General features: G+C 39.5%; 1 protein-coding gene across 9 annotated transcripts in view; it reads right to left on the reverse strand.

Moving 5' to 3' along the window:
* Positions 1–1,380: 1,380 nt before the first annotated feature.
* Mbnl2 (muscleblind like splicing regulator 2) overlaps positions 1,381–17,554 on the reverse strand; it is a 151,405-nt gene continuing 135,231 nt past the window's right edge. For all 9 annotated transcript variants that reach the window (XM_046454887.2, XM_058582777.1, XM_046454883.2 and 6 more), the window contains one exon: positions 1,381–4,169. In XM_046454887.2, the coding sequence (XP_046310843.1) occupies positions 4,155–4,169 (15 nt within the window). In that variant the 3' untranslated portion in view covers positions 1,381–4,154. The remainder of the gene's footprint in view (positions 4,170–17,554) is intronic.

Here is a 17,554-nt window from a genome sequence, read left to right on the forward strand (position 1 = left end):
CCTGGAGCTTTCCATCAACCATGCCGAGAACATACTTTATGGTGTTCCTGCCCTGGCCCAGGTCATTTCTGGCCACCCCAGCTTGAATGCTCCTACCTGTTAGTTTGAAGATGGTTTGTCCCCTCCAGTACATATGTTGACATTGAATTTGCCAACGTAGCAGTATTGACAGAGTGCAACTTGGAAAGGGGATTAGGTCATTCAATGTGATGAATGCCTCTGGGTTAGCTCTTGGTATGTGAGGGAGATCTCGCTTTCAAAGGAAGGGATTGTTACTGTGAGGAAAAGTTGTTATAAAGTGGGGCTGCCTCTCGTGTTTCGTGTTTTCCTCTCTTTTCTATTTTTGTGGTGCTAGGGATGGAACTGGGGGCCTTGCACGTGCTAGGCTGCACCCTAGCTGTGTGCTGTCCCCTTTACACATGCACGCTCGCTTTTCTGCTTGGTCTGCTCGGAGTTGAAGCATGAAGCTTTCACAAGCCAAGTCAATACCAGTGCCATGTTCTTGGACTTCTCAGTTCAGAACTGTTTGCCAAAACAAACCTCTATAAACCACCCAGTCTCAGGTATTGTCCTTGCAACAGAAGTGGACCATGACACCATCCAGGAGGCTAACAGCACTTCCTTGAGCAAGGCCCTTAGAGTAGGAAGGACTGAGGAAGGAAACCTGTGGCTCCTTTTGTCCACACATCAGCTCCTAGAAGGGTGGCTATTGATGGAACAGCAAGGGTCCCTGGAAGGGTAACCTTTCTTTGTTGAACATTGGTTCTTTCATGGTCCACCTGAGCAGGACCTCTGCCCAGATCAGATCCCACCTTTCTGCCTCTCTTCAACCTCAGGTCAAGTCACGTTGCCTACTTGCGCTCTTGCAGAAGGGTACCTTACAGGCTAATGGTCATTTTCTTTTCTGCTAAAGAAACTGCTCTCCTTCCCATTTAGTTTTTTTTTTTTTAATATTTATTGTTTAGTTTTCAGCGGACACAACATCTTTGTTTGTATGTGGTGCTGAGGATCGAACCCAGGCATGCCAGGCGAGCGCGCTACCACTTGAGCCACATCCCCAGCCCCATTTAGTTATTGATGCTCATGTCTCTTCATTATCAGTCAGAGTCTTGAGGAAGGCTGAGTGGTGGGATTTATTTTTACTACTACTTTTGAAGAATACTAAAAAATACTTCTAAAAGTACCATTTTAAAAAATTCTGTGAAAAAGACAAAGCCCAAAGCAAAAACACTCCGTCTCCTTTTTGAAAACCAGAGTTTGGTCTTCTTTGAAGTCAACTAACAGCATTTGTGTGTATGTAAAAACCTTTTAGTTTGATTATCAGTCTGTTGGCAAAAAAAAAAAAAAAAAAAAAAAAAAAGGAAGACAACGACCACAGAATCCTTTTAAATGCTTCTTTTATTTCGTTGGTTGTACATTGGGTGAGTGAACTGAATATTACAACCAAAACATAGAATTGATACAAATTAGACTCCTGTTTACACTGTAAGATAATGAATGAGGGAAATCTTTAAGTGTTACAGAAAGATTTAGTAGAAATGTTACCAGTGGTATACGGCTGAAAGAATATTTCTGTGAAGTGCTGTTATATCCTGAAAACCAAGAGTGAAATGTAGTTCCCATATAGGTGGAGAGTTAGTCTCTTAACTACAGTATTTGTTGACTTGATATCTTCATGTCTTGGATATTGGTGATTTTGTTTTTGTAATTAAACAAAGCATTTAAGATTTATTCATCATAGTCAGACTTCTGAATATAAACAAACTTTTGGCAAATAATATTTATACAGAAAAATAGTTTTAGATCCTCTCAAATCCCAGAATTATTCTATAAAATTACATTATAAATAAATAAAAAGCAAAATCTGTTGTACATATATTTGTACATCTATGCATTTGCCTTGCCTCCTCCTTATTGTAGATGGCATATTTATGACTCTTTGCATATAATCACAATTCTGGAAAATGGATATCATAGTAAAAAATACAGTCTTCTATATTTGCTCAGGGATACGGGTGATATTTTTGATGCTCCATTATTAAAGGGCTGAAAATAGTTGTGTGCTAATAATTTTTAAAATCAAAATCATGAAAGGAAAGGAAAAAAAAGACATTGTTATAACAATTAGTCTACAAAAATATTTCAGTGATTCCCGTAATTTACCATTTAGTAATGTATACTATGTTTTCAATGAGTTTAAATGAATTAATGAAGAAAAGAAACAGAAAAAAAAAGTTTGAGTGTTTAGGCAAGTTGTAGCATAACTACATTGTGATAGTTGAGAAACTTACAAATATCAATAACACATAAAGATGAAACTACCAAAGTAATACAAGTTAGTTACAATATCTTTCCACAAATTAAAACAAATGTAACGATACAAGCACTATGTAAGATTACACTTAGGATGTGATTTTCCTTTGCTAGGGTTATCAGATCTACAATACAAGATAAATAGATAGTAATTAGACTCTGACCAACATGAATTAAAATCCAGATTTCTTTTTTCTCAAACAAAAAAATGATATGGTTGGTGCATCTGGTTTTCAGAACAGGCGATGATGCCCAAATTTAAAATATTTTATATTCAATCTCAAAAGTCAAAATACTTCAATCACTAAAATGTCCACAAAGAAAATGGATGTTTTAAACAATTACACATAATATCCATTTATAACAGCTGTTTTGTTTCTTAAACAATAATTTAAAAACTATGTAGGTACTGTATAGGCTATGTGCAACATATAAAATGTGAAATATGAAATATTTGGTACGATAGTGCTTAAAATAAACTTTAAAACAAACTTTCTGAACAAAATTTAATTGTATCGCTATTAACTTGAAGATCAACCAAGTATTTAAAAAAGTAAACAACATTAAAATATGTTTCATCCATATATAGTATATATATATGTATGTGTATATATAATATGTATGTACTTGTATTAAAGTTTTTTATACTTTTGAGACATAAAATATGCTTTAAGGTGAAAGAATTAAAAGAACTATTTTTTCCATGCTGTAGTTAGTTACAACCCTTTAATCCAACTTTTGAAATGCAAAACAGTAATGGATTTTTTAAAAAGTGAAACTATCTACTTTTTTTGTTTACATAGTAATTTAGATTAAAGTCACAGTCCAATTTGCAGTGACTAAACTCAAACTTACTTAAATTAGAATATTATACAGATCTCCTCACCTACAGCTTCCTCGTTTGACTAGGTTTTTAGTTTAGAAGAGTTATTCTGTAACAGGCAACTGGATGGTGAGTTTGAAAGACTAATCCCTTAGATTAGACTGTTGGCATGGGCCTCGCATTCTTGTCAAGCTGGATGAAGTCTGGCAAAATCTAGGCACTTCTACAAAGTCTCTCTTATAAAACAACTTTAAAAATATACTTGTAAAATAATACCTTCAAGACTTTGTTGGGTGGGGTATGAAGCTCATACCGTGCAAAGTTTCTTTTTCATTCTATTTAATGTTATTCTAGAATCACACGATTCAATGCGGCATCTCCAGGCAAACCAAATACCACACTTTGATGTGTCCCCAGTACTTGTGCTTGAACGTCTATTCAGATTTTAGACCTGCAGGACAGGTGTCTGTTTTACTTCACTTCTCGCCTTTGCTGCGGCATTTGTCTCATCAAGAAGTGAAACTTACCCTTTGATCCAGGGAGTCAATGTAATGACAGCAGTCGGAGTCAGAATCGAACCTGCCCTCGGAATAGGAGTTTAAACTAATGCTAATCATTTATTGCTAAATTTGAGATATTCTGAGTCGAAATGAGTACATGGGCCGGACTGTTCTGCATCAGCTATAGTTATGGAGATAAGACAATATTCCTAGGACAGAAACTATGTTGAGAAACCCTTTAAAAGTAAACTTTATCCTTTATGTCTTTAAACATCACAGCTGGTCTCAGGTAGTTAACTATCTTAGGTTGGAATATACTAAGCATACCATATTTAATACTCATATATGATATAGCAGCACTAGCTCCTTAGAGTGGTGGTCTGTCCGGAAGAACTAAATCTTTATTTAGCATGCAGTTTGTGGCAATTCTATTGAGGAGGAAACAGGATAGTATGTACAGTAACAATGTTTAGTTATTCTCAATGCAGATTCTTGGCATTCCATTCCGTTTCTGCTGATTATTTCAGAATTATCTGTTAAAGAAAAAGACAGGCATGATTTAGACCTCCTTCTGCGAGGGAAAACACCGAGTTTAAGTTTTACTCTTTGCAAACAGACATTTGAAAATAGGTGCTTTCTCTAATTTCTCATCATTTTGATGTAGTTATATTCTCGCACAATCCCCACCCTCATGCTGAAAAATTTTACATTTAACCACTTTTGCTCTTTGGCCACTGTCAGGAACATTGACTTAAATGCACAGTGTTTTCTGTAAAACTGTGACAGCTTATATGTGGCGTGCAGTCTATTTGGGACTCTCTCTTTTTATAATTTTTGCTTTTTATTTTTTTATTATATAGTTCATGTTACTGTTCAATTAATATTTGCTATGGGGATCAGAAATCAAATCAGAGGATTTGCTTTACTTGGAAAGTCATTTTAAGCTTAAATAGAAAAATTTTAAAATTTATAATCAATCTGGTATTAACTTATATTCAAAATCTATTAACTTATATTCAAAAATACATTCCCATCAAAAGCAATTCTGCTCCTGAGATATAACCACTAGTTTAAAATCAGGTTATGTTTAAATGTAACATATTAAAAGCATTTTAAAATACTCTTAATAAATCCAAAAGCACAGATAAAGAACAAATAAGGCTGAACTATCAAATGCAAACTACTGTCTGTCCTGTCGTTCCATCTCCAAGTTCATTTCCAACTCCATCCCTTTTCACAGGAGAGGAGTTTGGCCTGGGTGCTCTAGTCCATTAAATTGTCAAGCTTAAAAGCCAAGTTTTGAACATATTCTAACAAAAGCATCTTTGTGCAATGTTTGACTAGATTTTGTGTCATTAATAAACAAAATGCTTATTTTAAAACAGTTAAGAGTCTCTGTTTAGGAAATAATTGATAAAAATGCTTTATGGTGAGGATCAACAAACATTCCCACACCCTGGGATTCAATTCAATTCATTTCTACAAATGTAATTACTATCCATATGTCGAGTTTATACATGTGGATCTTTCCCCAGAGTGGGTCCCCTGTAGTTTATGCACAGTAGTTTCAGCACACTCAGATGGTTTCTCTCACAAAATAAACATGCACATTCTTTATTTTACTGAAACATACAGATGTGTATAAAACTGACAAAAATAGAGAAAAAACTTATTTACAGTAAATATTTATACTAAATGGAAGTTCAAGCTTTAGATATTAAGATCATTCTTTGTTTTTTTTTAAAGTACCTAGGAATTTAAAATTGATTGGGAAAATAACATTCCTTATTTCATATACTGATAGATAATGGACAAAAATAAAGTGATTTTAAGTGAAATATTATCACTGTATCTAGAATTTGAACACTATTATCATTATAATTGGGGAATAGCCAGATTCTCCAAATGGTCAATTTATAACTTCATTTTAGGTTTAGATATGTGATTATTAAATGGGAATTTTTTCTACTTCATCCTTGAGCTCCAATGCTATCTATAGCATTCCAAACAAGAATATGCCCCAGGACATCAAATCATGTCCCAGTTTTCTATTTCCTTTTCTTTTACTTTAACAAGAGTCTGTCTAAAACATATTATGGAAAAAAAAATCTTGCAGTTTGAAACTGATATACATAGTAATACATATTCTGGAATATATTTATAGTCCTGCTTACTAACTGAAATCAAAAGTCCTTATAGAATAAAATTCCAAACCACCTGGAAACAAAAGTGTTCTACAGAAAGCCTAGCAACAGGCAAAGCAGCACAGGCCAATCTGCATTACAGAAAAAGTTACGACAGTGCCTGGACCTTGAATTTGACCAAGAGACCTATGTGACCACTGAGGTTTAATTGGGCCATAAATCTATTTCCAAGTTAAACTACAAACAGTGACTAGGTTCACCCGGACAACTTTTCCCTCTGCCCCAGCCTACCCATAGCTGTTATATCAACAAAGACACAAATAAAAATGAGTGTCAGGGCTACCAAATTTGCAACCATTGTCTGCTGCCTGCATCTGGCCAGAAAACTCTGGCTACCCTGGGCCATGTCTTTGTCTAACTTGTGGAATATATATATATATATATATATATATATATATATATATATATATATATATGGTATAAAAAATAAATTACACTCCTAGCAGCCATGAACTTCAAGAGGTTCAAGGGATTTGATCTTAGGAGTCAAGAAAGCTTTGGGCGTTTCTCCTTAGCCGTTCCGGTTTTCAGTGGCAACATTTTTCTTGAAAATACCATTTATTATTAAGTTATTTTTTTCTTTTTGAGAACTATAGCCTGCTGGTAGAGTGTGAATTAAGTGCACTCTGGGGTGAAATACACCCTAGAAATAGACACAGAATAGAAATTCAGATGAAGAACGGCTGCCGACAGATGCTTCTTATTTAACTGTTGCCCACTGGATTGCTGCTCCTGATGTTAGGGGTTTCAGGACCACACAGGCCCTAGGGAACTAGGGGAGGCAGGATGGATCCTGCTGCAAAAGCATCACCAGGACAGGCTGGAGGGAAGAAGAGAGCCAAGCTCTGTGTCTCTGTGGGTGCAGGAGGTGGGGAGCTGCTTAGAGGGAAAGAAAGAGGGATCTTCTATCTGATTTTTAATACAGCTTTTCTTGATTCAGATTATGTTTTTAATTGGCAGTAAAGAAACATAATTCGAAGCTGCCTGCATATTTTAGTATAGGCACAAAACACAAAACATACTTTCTTAAAATAACAGGCTTAACCCTGGAAGACGGATCATGTATCTGATAGGGACAATCCCTCACCCTGAGCTTGTTCATTAACAAAGTGGTGAACTGAAACATAGATCATCAAAGTGAGCTCAACAGACCAACTGTCAGTGGCTTATTTCCTGCCCCACACTTGGTCCAAGTGGAGGTGGATACCCAAAGTTCCTGACACAACCCATGAGGCGTAGCAACCCACGCCTTCTTGGAAGAGGCAACTGAGAATTTTCATGATATCTCATGAGATTTACAGGAGTGTAAGTCAGAGAAACAGCCCCCATGCTAGGGCTCCTGCTACAGCTCTCTTCTCTGAAGCATCATTGTTTTTGTTTGAGTTTTAATACACATTCCCTTGATTTTTAGTAGGCCCTTAGAATTTATCTAGGGTCTGATGAGCTAGATATGTATTTTAGTCACATTTTGAAGACATGGAAAAGATGACACAGTTTTCACTGGCAAGCACAAGCCAGATGTCTGCTCAGTCTGCTCCTGGCGCAGGAATCCCCTCCAGGACATGGAGGTGATTGTCTGAGATGGGACCAGAGGAAGCAATGATTTCTTGTCTAGACCTCTTCCAGTGCCAACTGAGGAGGGTGCTCAGAAGAACCCCTGTGAGCTCAGAAATCAGGGGGAGGGGAGGCCTTGGGGAAGTACCTAGAGAAAACAGAGCCTGGAACACTAGATGGGGGACAGTGGGGACTGTCTGAGGAGCCAGATGGATAGGAACTGCTGAGTGACCTGTAAGACGGCTGGGCCTGTGTGGCCAATCACATCTTGTCCATGCCCCCTCCCCATGGATGCTACAAACGTTTCTCCTCAGAGCATCAGAAACCCCGACCCAACCACAGCACCACTGCTACAGCTTCCAAGAAACCTTGGCAAGCTATGATGAGAGGACTAAAATCAAATATATTGAACACTTCTGTTTATCTCCCAGGTGGACCAGTCCCTCAAGGAAGTAGGATTTTATGTAATAGAGGACGAGGACGGGAAAAGGAGGTTAACTTCTTAAGATTCTAGCCAATTTTTTATGGCAAATCCAAATGCTGAACTGAAAGCATTATTTCAATTCCTTTTTCCCATTAAAAGGGGAACCTGCAAAAATTGAGAATAGCTGATGCCCACAAAACCTGCCGTTCTATTTTTAAAACAGAAACACACTTGATCTCAAATCATGAGCAATTTCATGTCTTCAGTGGACCCTCTAGTTATAGCAAGAATATCTGTGATGCAAAAAAATATCAAATGGTTGCAGAAGTCTATTTTTATTTTGATAAGGACAGGAAATCAGACTAGGTGAATTCAACTATCCCCCCTAAGTGGCTTAATTCTGCTTAATAAACATCCTTGAGTCACCCCCATCTGAACCTGGTCCATGATTAATCTCATACCTATTTACCAAAGATGAAGCATGAATGGCTTCATCGAACATCAAATGAGTTGCTTTTCTATCAATGTTAGCAGCAGCCACTCAATGATTCCTGCATCCTCAATGACATCCTCCCCAATTGACAATGGGGAGCATATTAAAAAGTGGGCTGGGTGAAGTACTAAAGAGTAAGCTTGCTGGAGCCAAGTAGGAAGTGACCACCAACGAATGGGCCAGGTGGGGAGTGTGGCACAGTCACTCAGCTCCAGCCAACTGGAGCTGCAGAAACCCAGGCTTCATGTTCCTGAGCTTCCATTTTCCAAAAGAAGCTGGAAATTCAGCAATTAAGTGATGCTCCAGAAAAAAACTCTGTATGGGTCAAGTATATCTTGGGGTTGAATTCGGCTACGAGCTGCCATTTCATACTTTCATCAGCCTCACTTTCTTGGAGGAGATACCTAAGTCTGGACTGCTGTTTCCTGAGCTGGGCATTAGCCCAGGTGACAGTAACATCAGGGGAGGTAACGCTGGTTGAGAGTGAGCAGGACCAGAAGAGAAGGTCTACTAGAGAATTAATCCTGCAACTTTCAGACACTGGCTTTCACTCTAAGGAATAGGGCACTTGACCAAGAGACAGCCTCTACCTACAAAGAAAATATTATTCCTCCCTTGACTGAGTCACCAGTTATGAAATATGCATGCTGTCTTGTCTCTTCCCTAAAGATGATGGATTTAGGCCAAGCCATTCATCATTCAGAAAAGAGCTGACCAGGATGTGAAATGCATTTGGTTAAAAGCAAAATAATCTGTTCAGAAACTGCAACACTGAACCTGAACTCCTTGGCACCGTGTACTCAACAGCTAAACTAGCCAGTCCTCACACAGGAGAGTGCGAAAGGGGACAGAACAAAGTAGGATTTGTTCAGTGTTTCAGAGGCCCCAAGTCTGAATCCTATTGAGTTTTCTACCCGATTGTCCATCTCTAGGAACTGTACATAAAATTGTAAATGGTGAGCTTCTAGATGACTGTTAGAAATGTTTACACTACTTACATGAAAGTGCTCATTGCAAAGATTCAGGGGTGTCAGATAAGTTATCTTTGAAGACGAGAGCTCACTGTTAAATTCACTAAGAACTCTTTCTGCTTTTCTTAATCCATAGGGAAAACATTTCAGTGAGAGACCAATTATCCCTATGTTCTCAAACCATGAAACAATTAGAAAAAAGGAATACAGGATATTTTAGTTAAATTCTCCTGTGAATAGCTCTCAGATATTATCTTTTAAAGCTGAATTTGAAGAGGTAAATAAAATATACTTTTAAAAAAATATTTGTTGGCCTTGGTGAACTAGGAAGGGATTTCGATGGAACTATGATCAAGATGGAAATCCAAGTGCACACCTCCTAGCAGTGTGTGTGTATTAACTGAGCCCATGGCAAAGCCAAGCTTCTTAAGGACAGGAGGGATGTCTCATTCATCTTTACATCCCTGGTGTCTAGGATGGGGCTGGACACGGAGATGGCATTTATTAGTTGTTGGTTGCATGAATTAACAAATAAAAAGTCACTGAGGGTTCGATGCCACAATGCTAACATCAACAGGGGACTGTCAGACTAGTCATGGAACAGAGAGCAATTCAGGAAAAGAGCCCCTGACCCCTTGAGACCACTTAGGGATTCATAAATATCCAAGAAAAATAGACATCCTTCTCCATTCTCCCACTTCCTATTATATACGGATAAAAGGAAAAATACTCCAGGTGGGGGCTAGACTCCCTCATGGAGGAGGGAAACATATCTGGCAGAGAAACACAAATTCCCCTTGAAGAAAACTTCCCATATTTAGTATATTTCTTAGAAATCTGTCCCCATGATTACAGGGCCCCGTGTCCTCAGATGGAAATTTTTTAAATATGGATGTTTAAACATTGTCTCTTTAAACAAAATTTAAAATAAATTTTAAAGTGAAAAGTTGAATAGATTTTATCGGAAATATGACCAAGCTAAGGAGGACGGCGTGGGCACACCTTCCTGATCTCTTTGTATATATACATTTACTTATTTTTCCAGGGCTGGGATCGAACGCAGGGCCCTGGGCCTGCTAGCCAGTGGGCCACCACTGAGCCACGCCCCCCACTGCTCCTTATCCATGTTTTTTCCTCCTTCTTCCTCTGCACGTCTTCGGTGGTGCACCCTCCACTAGCGCTGCTTCCTCCGTCCACTCTCTGCTCTTCAGTTCCTCCTCTCTCTGCCCTGATACTCTGCACCTCTTCCCTGTGGCAGCCCCTACTGCTGAGACTCCCTGATCTTGTCCCAAAGGCAAAAGTGGTGGAGCATCATGGTTAGAAGAAGACAGTACCGAGGCAGAGGAGCAGCCAAACACCTGGGGCTCGATATAATTTGCCATTTAATCAGAGTATGGATTACCGAAGTCAAAAGCAAATAAATGTCTTTTGTCTCTTGGTGAGCATATGGTAGCAGATTAAAAAGTAATTAATTACAGCAGTTATAATTATACATGTTAATGAACACACACTTTGAAGAACTTTCTTTGGCTGATTTTATGACTATTTATAAAACTTAATTGTATCAAAAGTTGGGAGGTAATTAGTGGAATATATAAGGACACTTTGAAAACTGGTCTTATTCATTACTTGAGGGTAATATTGTTCTGAAGGAAGGTAGTGTTGTGCCATGTTTGCCTTCTTTTCAATTTTTTTTTTATTATTTGTATAGAAAAGGAAAGTGCTAGGGGCTTAGGAGAAAATATGACCGTTTCATCCTTGAGAAGAGCAAACTGAAGTTGGACGGAACATCCGTAACATGAAGTAGCACCTTAAAGACTAATTTTATCAGAATAATTATTGTTTTTCCCTCTGATAACAAAACAGAGTTCACATCCAAAGCTCTAATTTTTCTATGACATCATTTCTGTCTAGTATTTTCGAGTCTGTCATATTTGAACAGAAGATTTTTGTGTACTTTCTAATATATGAAAACATTGTCATTTAAAAGTCCTTATAATTGAGGTACACAGGAGAAGTAGACACTAGCCCCATTAAAGATTGCTGAGCAGGGTCCACACTGACAACCTAGACTGTGTGGATAAAATCTCCATTAAGTCAGATTCCACTGCTCACGTGAGCCCATGGCACATGTGGAAAGAGGGAGGCTCTTGAACTGCCCTTAGGCTTAGATCAGGACCCCTCCCCACCCCTGTCCAGCCTCTCTCAGCTCCAACTGCCTGAGCATCATTTCTGTTGCTTTCACTCTGAGGTAGGCCTCTAGATAATCTAAAAGTCCCCAGGTCATCCCAGAGTGACTTCTTGGTTTCTTGGGGGTGGGGGGGGGCGGGGCGGGGTGGCAGTCAGGCAGTATATTTCTGAGAGTATGTGCAGATTCCCAGACCAGATAGAATTTATCACAAAAACAAAGCAACCACCATGATGTTTACCAAAAGCCATACGAGTGAAATGACTAGACAGTTTTTTTTTAAATTAATGTTATTATTTAAACTGTGCTCCTAAAATTATGTCTGTTGGTTGGGGAGGAAGGGGCTTGGATTTATCTGTAAAGGAATCTCTCGCTTTTTTGCATCAGACAAAGCCTCCCCACAGGTGGCCCGTCACACGGGCTTGTTCTGCGAAGTCTTCTTGCCTGTCACTGTCAATCTCTCCTGTGGGGCTGGGGACCCACATCCTCCCCATGCACCTTCTGCCTGCTCTTCAAAGGTGGGGGTGCAGGGCTGGCCCATCCACAGAGTGCAAAGGAAGAAAGAATAATGGGGAGTTCTTTATGCTCTTCTCAGAGTTAGGACCCTCTTCTCTACCTCAGTCCCAGTTTCTTTCTATTCCCATCCCCGTGGGAGAATTCTGGGGGTCACCCACCCATGATTTTCACACTGAGATGAGAGGACTGTCCTCAGACCACCTGTCATCCCAGAGGGACTGTTTACTCCAGGTTATAAATGAGGAAGGAGGTAAAGGAATATGAGATGGAAGCTTTTGATTCCTAGTCCTGTGCCCTGGTGTTATGGAAGTGTTTAAAATAAAAATATATTTGAGAATTCGTATGTTTATTCAGAAAGAAAGGAGCTATGAGATCATGTTTGCTTAGCAGTTGCCAGAGAAAGAAAAAAGAAAACCTACAAAATCCTAGATTAGGAGGATGCTATGAGTCAAGGGGTGGGGTGGGGTGGGGGCAGGGAGACGGAACATCAGAAAGATGGCAGGCACAATTCGGTGGCCACCCGGGAGCAGATCTCAGGTTCTGTCTTCCTAGTTTTCACCTGATATTTTTTATTTCACACCTTTTTCACATTCATACTCCACAGACCTTCTCTGATTAATATGGCAGTTACAGAATTTATCATGAATGATGGGAGGCAGAGAAGAGTAAGAAACTTTCCATTAGACCCTGGGCATTTGGCTCAGGCACAGGCTCTCAACATCACTCTTGAATCCCAAAGAAATAGAGACATCCAGGAACATGGATTAATCCTACAACTTTTTGTGCTATAACAGCATTATCCATGGAAAATGTTGTGAGTGCTAAACTAACTATGTATATAGTACACTCGAAGGGCCTTCTGTGGTTATGATGCCTTTGCCAAGCACTTTGGAAACTGAACTAACCTTAAGGTTAAAAGTTTGGTTGTGCTCAGTGCACCCAAGAATATCATGCAGAATTCATTCCAGTCACATTCTGATAGTGTTTTGAGGCCCCTGTATCTACTGCATCTCTAGGTGACCTGGAGATCTAGCCATTTGGACCACTGCTTTCTCTGTGGGAAGGCTGAGTTTCAAACCAGTGACCAGGGGACTTTGAACAACTTTTAAAATAAATAAAAATATATGTAAGAAAGTTAAGTTCCTCCACTATATCAAGAAACAATGTATAATATTCGTGTCATGTTATTTAAGAAAATATTTTAAATGTTTAGAATATTTACAGTAAGATGTGTAGGAAGTAAGGCAGATGTTAGGCTAATCCCATCTGAGTCCTTGCACTGAAGGAGACCTCTGGACATGAAGGTGGAATCCAAGAAAACATTTTTTTATGACATTTGCTTATATATATGACATTAAGACCCACTTTGTTACATACACTAACAATATTTTTCTTAATATATCTATTATTGCTTATGATTAGTTTTGGCATAGATCTATCTTAAATTGCTTGGAGACTATGAACTGGCAACTTGGGAATGAAAAAGAAATAAAAATTAATAAATATTTAGATTTACCAGTGTCAAGAAAAACTTAGAGCAGCAATGAGTTCTTTTTTAACAGCTTATGCAGCAACTGCAAAGAAATTTCAAAAACATTCATTACAATATAGAGGGTTTTTTTTTTCCATACGGGATTTTTGCCCACAATGATAAATGGAAGATTTAGGTCAAGAAATAAAAAAGGAAAAAAAAAAAAAAGATCCTTTTAGATTTAACATAAAGTCCCCAATTCTGCTGAATGCCCAGCTTTTGTATCCACCCCCATTATGTTAGACTTAGAATCCTGGACACATTTGGCCTCAGTGTCTGTCCTAACAGTGGAGCAGAATGTGTAATTCAGTCTGCTAAGCACGGGCTTTGAAGGCACCAAAGGCAGAGAAGTAACCAAATGCTAAAATTTAGTTGAAGTAACAGATTCATGTAAGGTGCTGGATGTGGAAGAGCGTCTTTCGGTTGTAATCATCTCCCATGTACTTCCCAAAGCGGTGGGATGACGCTGCCGTCTAACACGTTTTCCAGCAGTTTTTTCTCCCTTAGTTCTTTGTGTGTGTGTGTGTGTATGTGTGTGTGTGTGTGTGTGTGTGTGTGTGTGAGAGAGAGGGGGGGGGAGGGAGGGATAGGGAGAGGGGTTAATGAACCACTCAGTTGTGTGTAAATCAGTGTGTGAAGGCACAGTCACAAGGACTCCTTGAGTGGGATTTCAGGAATTTTGTCTGTGCTTCCAAGCAGGTCTGTGGGCTCTCACTCTGATGGATTACACTAGCCCCTCTGCTGTGTAGTGGGCTGTAAGCCGGGGTCCCATCCATCCTCCCAACAGATCCCAGGAAGGGCCAGAGCGTCCTGGGTCATGGATGGCAAAGTGGAAACCAAGGAAATGGGGCAAGGCAGGCAGGGCAGCCCCTCACTCTTTTCTTTTTCACGCTCACAGCTCAGGGGCTGGGGCCACCCATTCAGCATGGCTGTTGACTTTGGGGTACTCTCTATCACATGGTAATTACCTTGCAGCCATGTGTGTGTGTGTGTGTGTGTGTGTGTGCGCGCGCGTGCGCGGCCTACTCTGCTCCCTGGCTGAGGCCCATTCGTGGCTATATTCCCACAAGCCCGAGCTGTACATGGCACACGCTGGGCTCCTAATATATATATTTGTTGAGAAGAGGTCGGAAGCCACGTTGCCACGGAGTAGGAGTGGCTTTTGTGAAGGCCTCGCTCTCCAGAAGAGACTCAGCTTCTAACCTGGTCCAAGAGGAGGATTTGCACCTGTCCTCAGATACCTGCCCTATGCCGACAGAACTCGTATTGAAGGCAACAATAAGAAATTTTAAGAAGTGAGCTTTAATAGAACAAGCACTTTGTCCAACTGGACATCTTTCTTCCCACCCCTCATCCCTTCTTTTTTGGAGAAGTGTCCGTTCAGATCTCTCATTCATTTTTAAAAGTGTGGTAATATAGAAATATGGTAAAACGCATCACTTTACCCGTTTTAAGTGTCCAGTTTAGCTGCATTGCTCATTCACTCTGCTGTGCAGCTGTGGCCACCAACAACCTCCAGGCTGTTTCCCCCAAACTAAAACTGCACCCACTAAATTCTAACTACCCACTGCCCTTGCTTGCCCATTTCACTCCCTTCTTCTTTCCCTCCCTCCTGTCCTTCCTTTAATCCTTCCCACTTTGGGATTCACACAGGGCCTTTTGTTCTATCTGTCTGTGGACCCAAGTCGTCATCCACATCCTGGGTTCACTTTCCAAGTTAGCTCTGGGGCTTTTCAGACAACCAAATTAAGCTTCTAGTCTCTGCCTCTCCCAGTGGTCTCCTGCAGACTGCCGAGGCTCTCACTCTGAATTAGGAATGTTTAGTTAACCCGAAGCTGATATGAAGTCAGTTCTATGAGGACAGTGGGGAAAAACAGCCTGTGGTTCACGATTAAAAAACAAGAAGGCCTGGATTTGAGGATCCCCTTTGGCAGACTCTTTTCCGCTAGAATTACCTGCCATTTACCACCTTTGGAAAGGGGAGGTGGTGTCCCCTTCCTTCTACACTCCAGCTCTTGTTCCCTGGACTACAATGTGATTTCCTTTGTGGATCTCATCAACCAATAATGTTTTCATTTCTGATATTGAATTTGGACTTTGAAAGTTTTTACTTCTACCAGAAGTTTCTTCTTATATGGTTAAACAATGTAAAACCATGAGGTAAACTCAGTAGTTATGAGCTTTTAAGGGAAGCCAAGTAAAGAGGCTCACCTCAATTCTACACTGACCACTCCAGTCTAATTCAAACATGGTGGAGGTACAAGAGAACAGAATCTGCAGGCAGGAGCTACTGAGGTGCAAGCCTCTCCAGCCACCTCCTACCTTCCTGAATCTTAAGCAAATCATTCTTTAAGATGTGTTCTCATCTGAAAAATGGATATGACACGTCACAGAGTTATGATGGGTATTAAATGAAATAATGCATATAAAATGTCTGACACATAGTAGTGGTTTCTTGATAAATGTTGGTTCCTTTTCCTTATGCTATTACTTTAGGATTCAGAATCCTAAATCCAATTAGGTTGCAGTTTCCATTTAAACAGGCATTCAAATAATGCTATTGTGAATATAAATATATGATTTATACTGCCCTCTTTATCTTGGAAATAAACTTGTGTGTGATAAGTTTAAGATTTTTAAAAAATATAAAATACATTTACTTCTCTTTCTGTACATGTATCACTTGACCTGTCATTGATGACTACTCTAGACAGCATTTCTCTGATTTTTTCTCTAAGTTTTGACTGTCAATTCATATTCATCATTTTTCAAACTAAAATACTTCATTACAAGAGCAGACTGTCACTTGTGTGTGATGATCAGTGTCCCCTGTGAAGGAAGCTAACATCCCGAGAGGCAGACTCTTCCTTTTTTGTTAGAACTGGTTCACACTCAGCTTCCAGGCTTAGCAGATGTGCAAACAAGGGTAAGTCACTCAACATCTTTGATTCTTAGGTTTCCTGGTCTTTGTAATGGACTGTCTTTCCCAGTTCATAGGGCATCATAAGGATTAGATACTGGATTTAAGGAGTGTCTGGTGGTAGGAAGCACATAATAAATGCTACCATTATTATATGGTAATATATGTTTACATTTCCTATTCTAAGACATAAAATGTGAATATTTTGAAAAGACATAGTATTTATTAGCAAGTCTTAGATTACGGTGCTTAGACTAAATGACTTTTGACACTTCTGTGAGTCCAGCCTTGTCTTATACACAACTGTCCAATTTCCAAGCCTTCGCCTCATTCACATAGGACCATCTAAGAAGCAGGAAGTTGGGGGGGCGTGGCTTGCCAGCCTAGGTTTCACAAACAAACAAAACCCAACCAACCCTGGGACACCTTTGTCCAAGGCAAAGGGAGATAATGAACTTTTTCTTTGCATTCTTTGCACATGTTTTGGATTTCTCTCTTTTAACTTCCTTCCTTGTTCAAGGCCATCCTTAATGTCGCAGGGGTTAGAGCAGAGTCAACAAGAGAATATGAACAATAGGAATCGATTGGCGCCATGAAGGATTCTCTCCTGAATCTTCATAACTAAAGTGCTTCTCGCCCTTTCAGTGTAACAATGGCAAATATTGAAAGAATGATTAATGGAAGAACAGTGAGGAAATTAATCCTGGAAAAAAGTACTTGGAGAAAAAGAAGGAATCAAGTTGAACTTCTCTGGCTATCTTTTTGATTCCTCAAAAAAAACTTTCTAAATTCTAAGGAGGAAGCAAAGTTATTGATTGCTCAAAAAAGAAAAAAAGAAAAAGGAAGTACCATTAGCACATTCACGCTGAACCATGGTTGGTAGAGGGAAAGAGGCCATAAGAAGTGGGGAAGGGGTAAGGGTAGGAGACTGAGGTTCTTACCCCTCAGTCAGCTCTGAGTAAGTCACTGAACCTTCCAGGTCCTTCTCTCATTGGAAAATAAAGGATTAGGAGCTTGGAGAAAGTTATGAACCTGGTTCTGCCACTTTATAGGATGATCCTCGGTGAGTTTTTCTGCTTCTTTAACTGAGTTTCCTCATCTATGGAGTGGGATAATA

Source organism: Marmota monax, unplaced genomic scaffold (assembly GCF_021218885.2).
Source record: "Marmota monax isolate L192 unplaced genomic scaffold, Marmota_monax_Labrador192_F-V1.1 WCK01_AAM20220418_F8-fsc00026, whole genome shotgun sequence".
Taxonomy (NCBI): Eukaryota; Metazoa; Chordata; class Mammalia; order Rodentia; family Sciuridae; genus Marmota; species Marmota monax.